General features: G+C 48.8%; 1 protein-coding gene across 1 annotated transcript in view; it reads right to left on the bottom strand.

Moving 5' to 3' along the window:
- grm8a (glutamate receptor, metabotropic 8a) overlaps window positions 1-10,000 on the bottom strand; it is a 165,998-nt gene that overhangs the window by 20,016 nt on the left and 135,982 nt on the right. The window contains exons 7-8 of the mRNA XM_062517482.1: window positions 3,114-3,253; window positions 1-750 (exon numbers count right to left, since the gene is read on the bottom strand). The exon at window positions 1-750 is cut by the window's left edge and continues 186 nt beyond it. Of these exons, the coding sequence (XP_062373466.1) occupies window positions 1-750; window positions 3,114-3,253 (890 nt within the window). The remainder of the gene's footprint in view (window positions 751-3,113; window positions 3,254-10,000) is intronic.

The following is a 10,000-nucleotide window of genomic DNA, read 5'->3' on the forward strand; positions in this document are numbered from 1 at the left end:
GGACAGGTCCGAGATGTCGCACTTGAGCACGCCGCGGGCCTTGAGCGGGTCCTGCGCGCGCTGCTCGTCGAAGTCGACCAGGATGTGCGGCGGGTCGCGGGCGAACCACACCAGCACGCCCAGCAGCTGCACGGAGATGAGGCTGAAGGTGATGACCAGCTGCGAGGCGGGGCTGATGAAGCGCGGCGCCGTCACCGACTTCTTGCCCTGCTCGAAGATGCGGTGGATGCGGTTGGTCTTGGTCAGCAGCGCGGCGTACGAGAAGCACATGCCCAGGCCCAGGAAGAGGCGGCGGAAGGAGCACACGGCCACGTCGGGCGCGGCGATCATCAGGAAGGTGATGGCGTAGCACAGGAAGATGCCGGTCAGCAGCACGTAGCTCATCTCGCGGCCCGAGGCGCGCACGATGGGCGTGTCGTTGTAGCGGACGAACGTGACGATGACGAAGGTGGTGGCCAGGATGCCCAGCACCGAGACGAAGACGGGCACCACGGCCCAGGGCGAGTACCACTCCAGCTTGATGATGGGGATGGGCTGGCAGCCCGTGCGGTTGGCGTCCGGGCGCTGCTCGTACGGGCACAGCTCGCACGTCAGCTCGCTGGCCTGGAAGTGGTAGCCCTCGCAGCGCTCGCAGTGCCAGCAGCACGGCACGCCCTTGACGATCTTCTTGCGCTCGCCCGTGCGGCACGGGGCACTGCAGATGGACAGCGGCAGCAGGGGGTCGCGCGTCCGCCAGCGCATGACGCTCACCTGGACACCGAGACAGCAGAGACAGACAGACAGACAGAGAGAGAGAGAGACACAGAGAGAGAGAGAGAGAGACAGAGACAGACAGAGAGTGAGAGAGAGAGAGAGACAGGCAGAGTGAGAGTGAGAGAGAGAGAGTGTGAGAGAAAGAGAGATAGAGAGAGACAGAGTGAGAGAGAGAGAGAGAGAGAAAGAGAGACAGACAGACACAGAGAGAAAGGGGGAAAGAGAAACCAGAGCAACAGGAAAGGTAAGCCAAAAAAACGGACGCAGTTCCAAGATCAAGCGAAAGAGAAAACTACAGACATTCTGGGAAAGACTGAAAGAGAGAGAGAGTGTGGAGAAACAGGGAGAGAAGGGGAGATGAACAGGCCTGTCAGGAACAGCTGTGAAAAAGGAAAACCAATACTTCCCCACTACACGGCCTAAGCCAGAGGGAATGGCGCGTCCACTCTCGAAGTACAATTACTAGTGACATACGGCCCTCATAGACTAGCAGTGAAAATGGGAAGCTGTTACCGTTAGGAGACCAGCTGAGGGATATCTTTTCAAGCATTCAGCTAAGCCAGCATTCTAAGCTATTGGCTCAAGCTCTCGCAGGCATGTCTCAAACTCGATGTCGGACTGCGGAACATAATCGTATTTGACACAAATGGGGCAGCCAAGCTATGTCCGTGATATACACGATTGAACGTTTTTACGTAACGACCGATGTTGGAGATACATTCTCCTGTCCTACAAAAAGCAATCTAACATTGAATAAACAAATTAAAAAAACTTTTTTTCTGATGGAATTATGATTTTGACAGGCATTGTGCCAGGAAGAGGCGGGAGGCGAAATTTGTTGATAAGACGGCATTAAACGAGATAGATGAGAAATTGTAATTGATTACACTGCCAGATCCGCCCACAACACTGATCTGTCCTCGGCCTGTTGCGAAAAGAGCTGTCCTTGTGAAAGTATGAGGGAAATTAGGAGGCTAGACAGTTCTGGTTTAATTACTGGAAACTTCCAAATGAACAGCTAGTCTAATGCGACTTATCAAATTAAATATTATCTGCAAATAACCAAATGAAAGAAGAGCCCAATCCCAAAGTAATCCTCAGGGGAATGGATGTTTTTTTTTTTTTTTTTTTTTTTTGCTTGGCTTCTGTTTTCATTTCTGAGCCATGTTCTGAAGACAAGAGAGGGGAGGGAAAAAAACCCATTAGATGACCATGCGTAATTAATTAGTCTTTATTTGTGTCGCTCCTCATCCCACACAAACACTTCTAATAGGACCGAGCAGGCGTGGTGGTGGGTGTGGGGGGGGGGAAACAACGCAAGCTGGAGTCTCCGAAGGACTGTGCCAAGGCTAGCGCTGTTGCACTACTCTCCTCCCTTTTTCCCCCCACGCTGAACGAACAGACGCGCAATCCACACGACCACTGCCAAAACACATGGCTTTGACATTTTCCAGCGCGTGTAAAAGGATTTGAAACTGTAAAAGAGTTTAGCGCGCGCCAAGGGAATTAGGAGGAACTGGAGCACTCGACTTCTAGGCGGAACTTCTTGGAGAACATCCGGAGGGCAGCTGATTGCCTGCTTTTTCCCTCCTACTGCACACCTGTGCGGTGACCGTTGGGGAGCGACAACACAGCTTGTTTATCTCTCTAGTCTCTCTAGTGCTTTACCGGAAAACAGGGAAGCAACGTTGCTCCTAATGGACAAACAACCCTTTCCTGCCCCCCCCTACCTCTCTCTCTCTCTCTCTCTCTTTCTCTTTCTCTCTATCTCTCATTAACACACACACACACACACATATATATACACACACACACACACACACACACACACATCACCAGTTTTTAATTTGTTTGATTTGTCATTCTTTCTCCTGCAAAATGCAAACATGCCATTTCTTTCGCTCTCTCTCTCTTTCTCTCTATCCTTCTATCTCCCTCACTTCTCATTCAATTTCCCCCACTCTCTCTCTCTCTCTCTCTCTCTCCATTCTCCCTCTCCCTCGTTTCCTCTACGCTGAGTATTTTGGCCATGGAAATTTTGCTCATTTAGGAATCCATTAGTTTTTGTTTTTCAGTCAGGCATAAAAGCATTAAGCTCCTATTAGTCTCCTCATCTTTCATCCTGCCAGCTAATGAAGCCCTCTGTGTATTTCCTATCAGCGTAATTGCCAGCAAGGTGGATATCCTCGGTGCGGAAAAATCCCAACACCGGCAAAATATTCACCTGCATTCACTGTACAGCAAGGCAAGGCCTCAGGGAACCCATAATAATTCGTATGACAAGGAATAAATGAGGGGTGAGAATTTGGGAGGGGGTGTTTTTTTTTCTGTCTCGCTATGATTCTGGCTCGTGGCCTTACGTTCAAGTGCAGATTGTTGGACCAGTGGCCGATGACTTTGTACTCGGCGGTGGACCTGTTGTTCATCTGGTACTGGAAGATGTCGTAGCGTCCTGGCGCGTCCCCATTCTCATTGAACACCACGGGGGTCCCAGCAGTCCCTGGAAGGAGAGAGAGAGAGAGAGAGTGTGAGAGAGAGAGAGAGAGAGACAGAGAGAGAGAGAGAGAGAGAGGAGAGGCAGGTGAATTAGTCAGAGGTTCCTGTGAGACCTGTACCAGAGTTTGTTGCTAGAGGAGTTAACCCTTAACAATGCTCGACTGTAGCCTTGGCCATTCCAGGAGTGCTATATGGTTCTGGGAACGCTATACTGTCAGTGCGGCATTGAGGCTCTCAAGGCAATCACGACGAACAGGAGAAGAAAAGACTAATTTTCCCCCCCACACCTATACGCCAGTATTGGTACTGTAGGACTTATTGCGTGACAGTTTGAGTATCTGGAAGTGTGTGCATACATGCATATGTGTGTGTGTGGGTGTGTGTGTATACAGTATCTGTCTCTCTGTGTGTGTGTGTGTGTGTGTGTGTGTGTGTGTGTGTGTGTGTCTGTGTGTGTCTGTGTGTGGCTGTGTGTGTGAGTGCGTGTGCATATATAAAGCCTAAGCCCCGAACTCTCCGATGCTCGATTCCCACTTCTCGGCTCTACCTGTCGCCGGCGCCTGGAAGCCGGCTCAGGTGTCAGAGCTATAAATAATGCATTGGGGCGGCCAGCAGAAGGAGTGCAGAGACAGAGAGAGAGAGAGAGAGAGAGAGAGAGAGGGAATGAGAGAAAGAAAGAGAGAGACAGAGAGAGAGGGAATGAGAGAAAGAAAGAGAGACAGATAGAGAGGGAATGAGAGAAAGAGAAAGAGAGAGAGAAAGACAGAGAGAGTGGAAATGAGGGAAAGAGAGAGAGAGAATTGCTGCATCGTCGGAGGTGTAAGCTACACTACCTCCCCAGGCAGCTCGAACTTTACAGATGGTTCCCTCTCTCCTTTCTCTCTCCCTTTCCCTCTTGCGTGCCTTCTCTTTCCCTCTCTCTTTCTCTCCCCCTCTCTTGTGCCTTCTCTTTCCCTCTCTCTTTCTCTCTCCCTCTCTTGTGCCTTCTCTTTCCCTCTCTCTCTCCCTCCCTCTCCCATGCCTTCTCTTTCCCTCTCTTTCTCTCCCTCTCTTATGCCTTCTCTTTCCCTCTCTCTTTCTCTCCCTCTGCCGATCATGCTAAATGCACTGCACCCTCCTCTGTCTCCTCCCACTTACTCTGTGTTCCAAGTGGATATTTCAGGATTGGGGGGGGGGGGGTGTTATGTAGATCTGGGAGATCAAAGGAAGCGAGTAATTACAAACACGCATATATTAAAGGGAGGGTGCGGCAGCGGCGGACGACTAAAAATTTCCTGCGGATTCTCCCGTTCGTCACCGGGAGCGCCCGCAGTACACCGAGACCCCCGTCACGTCAGATGGCGAGAGGATAAGAAGTCATTGAGAGGGTAAGAGAGGAGAGACGTGCCGAAAAAGTGAAACAAGTCCAGAGAGAAAGAGAAGGAGCGGAAGCGAGTGAGTGAGTGAGTGAGGATGGAGGGAAGACAGGCAGAATGAGAGGGGGATCAGTAGAGTGACAGAGAAAGAGAGGTAATAATAGTAGCTGTCCACACAGCAGCATGAGTTTGGCGTGTCACCGTATCGCTCCGTGCTATTCTTAATACAGTCTGCTGGAGACAGGGCGGGCGGGTGCTTCCACGGGATATTCTCAGCCAACTGCATCCACCGGTAATGAGGGGATGGTGGGGTTCCGCGTCGGAGCGTTGGCCGGGGCAAACCCCTGTGACACCAACACACCCCAATAGTCTGTCGCAGGGTAGACGGACGCAAATTAAAACTACGGGTCAGGAAAGAAAACGAAAAAAAAACACACACAAAAAAAGATTATTCTCGGTTTGGCGCCTTAGCTTGCCCGGACATCCCCCGTCCAGCTTACAGACGGCACACGCAGGTGTTAATTAGAAAAGACAGGAAGGCTTGTCACCATTATCCGCAGCTTAGGGCATGGTTACGCACTGCACTCCTCTGCTTAGCACTCCCCATTTCTCCTTTTTTTTCCCCTCCTTCATTTTTCCGTGGGCGTAATCTCCAAGCTCAGCCGAGCTCAGGAATGGGGCCCGGGAATGATGTCAATTAAGGGGCATTCCATCAAATTTTAATTAAAAGCAAGGGGAGGAAATGTGCCAATATATCACCACGGTAACTCAATAGACCTTTCCCAAGGAGGGTCACCGAGAGTTTTCCGGAATCTTCTAATTCATTCCAGGCATGATCAAGAACGTCCGAAGCAGGAGAAAACTACTGTAAGCTTGTTCACACCACTGAGCAAACGGGAGGGCTGCCCTTAAGGGAACTCGGCTTGTGACTTTCTGGCTCGAGGGCTTGTTTCAAAGCACTTTCCCCCACCAGCGAGAGTGGCAGTGGACAGCGAGGCTATAGCTAATAGGGCTATCGAGTGCCTCGGCGCTCTTTCTCTCTCCACTCACGCACGCCTCGCTCCTCACAATTATGGGAATCACAGCACCTCATCATAAACGTCCGACGGCAACAGAGACTGGGAATTCTGCCCCTGCTACGAGTGAAAATCTGGTGCATTCGTCGGTTTGGCACCAGTTTAGTCTCATTAATCCGAGCCATCTAATCAAAACGCGTCGCTGACAGATGGGTTAGTGCTGCTATGTATTTCATCCATTTTTCCCTCTCGCGCTTTGATTATTCTCAAGCTGTGATGATACAGTATGTGTGGAAATACTTGAGTGAAAAAAAGTCAAAAATAAAGATTAATTCATACAGTCTTGCATGCATTCATTAATCAGACGATTTCATCCAAAGCTATTTGCATTAAATATTTACATTTCATTAAGTATACATTATCATCAGGAGCCTATATGGTCACCCTATGATCTGGATGTTGCCATAATATTGCTCTGCTCATTTCCCTTTCCATAAGAAATCCAATTATGATTTCATGTCTCTTCATCAGGAGTAAAATACATTTTTTCGTTCATTTAGTCACTTTTTTCCTTCTTTTTTCTGCCCCTGACCTCAAACTACCTATCTGTGACACTCCCTTTCCAGCTTTTGCACAGTTTGTCAAACGAGACAAGCCATCTTGACGAGGCTGCGGAGAAAATTAGCGTGAAGAGAATAGCTGGCGTCTGTCTCCTCATCCTACTTTGGTATCTGATGAGAATATGACTAACAAAATGATTGGCTCCTCCGATTGGATCTGTGTGGAAATGAATCAGCAACTTGGCATGAGGCCCTTTCCCCCTGTCAAATGAGTGTTTATGCACCCCCCCCCCGGCACAGACACGATCAAACTTTGACTTTCAGGCCTCGCTTAGCTACTCTGAAGGAGAACATACACACACGCACGCACGCACGCACACACGCACGCACACACACACACACACACACACACACACACACACACACACACACACACACACACACACACGCACACACACACGCACACACACACGCGCACACACACACACACACACACACACACACACACACACACACACACTATGTACCTGGCCAGCAGCTGATATGTTCGCGTGGCTGAACGGTCATTACTAGATGTATTTCGACATGCCGATTTGGCACCTGCCCGCCTCACCAGGCATGACCTGAGGGGGAGGGTTGGATCAGTGATTTTTTTCCCTCTCGGCTCGGCTTTCATCGTCCAGGCTCTGGGAACGTTCCCTCTTGATAAATGCCGAACTCCTATATATATATATATATATAAATATATAAGTTGTGACGGTCGCAGAGAGTGTGAGTCTATGGACCGTTTTGCATATCAAAGGAATGCAAGTGAGTAGACTACTTGAAATTCACTTACCATTGAAGAGCCCAATTCATTCACTGAATCAAGAAACAAGGCTGTCTCTTTCTCTCTCTCTCTCTTCCCCACTCTCTCTCTCTCTCTCTCTCTCTGTCTCCCTCCATCTGTCTTTCATAAGTGATAATGTAATTTAATCCAATCACTTAGCGTACAAATTCCTCCTAATAGCTTGATCGTGTTCCACAACTAAGAGTTCAAAAGGCCAATAGCACCCATCCAGGTGTGTAAGGGAACCTTAGACAAATGAGAGTCAGAGGAGGATCGATGCTGAAGAGCGGGCTGACGGATGATTCCTCAACACTTCACCGCCCCCACCCCCCCCTCTCCCACCCCCCACATCTCTGCCTCGGTCATTTACAGTTGGGTGGGCCTTCTCTCTCTCTCTCTTTCTCTCTCTCTCTCTCTCTCTCTCTCTCTCTCTCTCTCTCTGTGTGTGGCTTGTGTGCGGTGAAACTGGACTCTGACGTTACTAATATCCCGGCTAAGAGGCAAGAGGCAGGGATGACACTGCCATGGGAGATAAACAGTGCAGCCCGGCGGCTGCCAAGAAGCCGCCCCCCCCAGAGCTTTCTCAGTGCAGCAAAAACAAGCTGCTTCCAAAGTTTCAAATTTTGAAACCAACTGGAGAAGGCCAAAAAAGAAAAAAAACAACAACAGCAACAAACAAACAAAAAAAAAAAAACAGAAAATGACTTCCTGCATCTGCTGCTGATATTTTGACAGATTGTTACGGAGGCAGTGCCACCGAGATAAACAAAACGTGCCGATTGCAGTGGAAACACTGCATATTGGAAAATGGAATGCATATGCTCCGGAATAAACAAATAGTTTTGGGGAGACACAAAACAATAAGAAGCCGTGGCTAAATTGAGCTACAAATGGGGCACATATCATAATATTTTACAACTCTGTTCTGACCGGTCCAGAGCATTTCCATGGACCTTCAATTAATCTTCCCCATTTGGCCTCCTAAAGCTGCCAAATCTAGCTTCACAGCGCAAGTGAACCTCGTAACGATGCTGTAGCTGAACCTGAAATCAAACTTAATGATCAGGTGCACCAGCCAACCCCTGTCGTCCTCCCTGGACTGTTCCACAAATTAGGTCCATACATTGCGGCTTAAAATCACTAAGCTCCATTACATCAACACAGCTGACAGCTGTAATGACCGACCTGTCGTGAACACATGGCACATAGTTTATCAGGCATAAAACACACACACACACACACACACACACACACACACACACACACACACACATACAAACACACAACAACCTTTATTACAGCGAGCAAAGACGCCCTTTTTTAATGGAACTGTTTGTGGTGATAGATGGTGATTTCAAATTTCGGGCACAAAAGATTTTCTTCCATAGACATGTGTTGGGGTTTCATTTTTATCCTTCAAAGAATGTTTTGGTTTTTTTTGGTGGGGATTGGGTGGATGAAGGAGTGGGTATGTGTGTGTGTGTGTGTGTGTGTGTGTGTGTGTGTGCATGTGTGCAAGTACAATATGTGGTTTGTGTGTGTGCGTGTACATGTGTACGTAAGTGGTATGTACTGTATATGTGTGGTGGTGTGTGTAAATGTGTGTATATCAGGTCTGTGTCAATGACTGCGTTTACATGCACTTTAGTATTCCAGTTATGAGGCTTATCCCGATTTTGATCATATTCAGGATATGGTGTTTACATGAACACAGAGAAACCCGGTTATTAATATCCCCGTTTACATGACGAATAACAGTATTCCGGTTACCAACAATAAAGTTCTAACTCCGTATCCCGGTTACTAATGTAACCTACGTGTTTTGCCTGAGAAACCGGCATAAGGTGTATACATGGAACAGTATCCCGGTTTCTCTGGGAGTACACCACCTAGCATAACCGGAATACTTGTAACCCGGATAAGGGCTTATCCGGGGTTCCGAAATCGGGGTATGATGTTTACATGAGCAAATACAGAACCGGGATACTTCAAAACCCCGATCGTAACCGGGATACTAAAGCGCATGTAAACACAGTCAGTGTGTGTGTCTGTGTGTGTGGGTGGTCTGTGTCTGTGCGTGTATGTGCGTGTATGTATGTGGTGTGTGTCTGTGTGTGTATATATGTGGTCAGTGTCTGTACATGTTTGTGTATGTGTGTGTACAGTATGTATGTATGTGGTCTGTGTGTGTGTGTGTGTGTGTGTGTGTGTGTGTGTGTGTGAGTGTGTGTGTGAGTGTGTGTGTGCATGTGCATGTATGTATGTGGTGTGTGTCTGTCTGTGTGTGGGTGTGTGTATGTGGTCTGTACGTGTTTGTGTATGTGTGTGTTTATGTGTGTATGTATGTACTGTATGTGGTTTGTGTGAGTGTGTGTGTGTGTGTGTGTGTGTGTGTGTGTGTATGTACAGTATGTGTATGTGTACAGTATGTATGTGGTGTGTGTGTGTGCGTGTGTGCGTGTGTGTGTGTGTGTGTGTACGCGTGTGTGGTGTGTGTGTGTGTGTGTGTGTGTGTGTGTGTGTGCTCCATTGGCGATTTAATTTGATACTGGCCCCACGTTTCCACTGAAGGGAGAGGGAGCTGAGTCTCTCATTAGTGGCTCCTGCCTGGCAGCTCCGTGAGGCCAGTCAGTGTGGCCCTCAGCACTCCGGCTCCGCTGGCTTCATTAGAGCTTGTCAACGCAGAGCAGAGCAGCGCAGAGCAGAGCGAGGGGAAACAGCAGCAGAAGCGGCGGCAGTAGTAACAGCACTAGGACTAGCACTAGCACTGGGCCGTCATGACGGATACAAATGTTGTTGTTGTTGTTATTGATTTGTTTTGGGGTGGAGGTTCCAAAAAAAAAAGAATGTGAGGTGAAGTCGAGGCGGGTTCTTTTCTTTTAACCTGGACACCACCACCACCACCACCGCCACCACCACCACCACCACCACCGCCACCGCCAAACCGTCCTCCGCTCGTCACCAGAACACATACTGTATCTAGCGCGTTGC

The sequence above is a fragment of the Sardina pilchardus genome, chromosome 17 (genome assembly GCF_963854185.1).
Source record: "Sardina pilchardus chromosome 17, fSarPil1.1, whole genome shotgun sequence".
Taxonomy (NCBI): Eukaryota; Metazoa; Chordata; class Actinopteri; order Clupeiformes; family Clupeidae; genus Sardina; species Sardina pilchardus.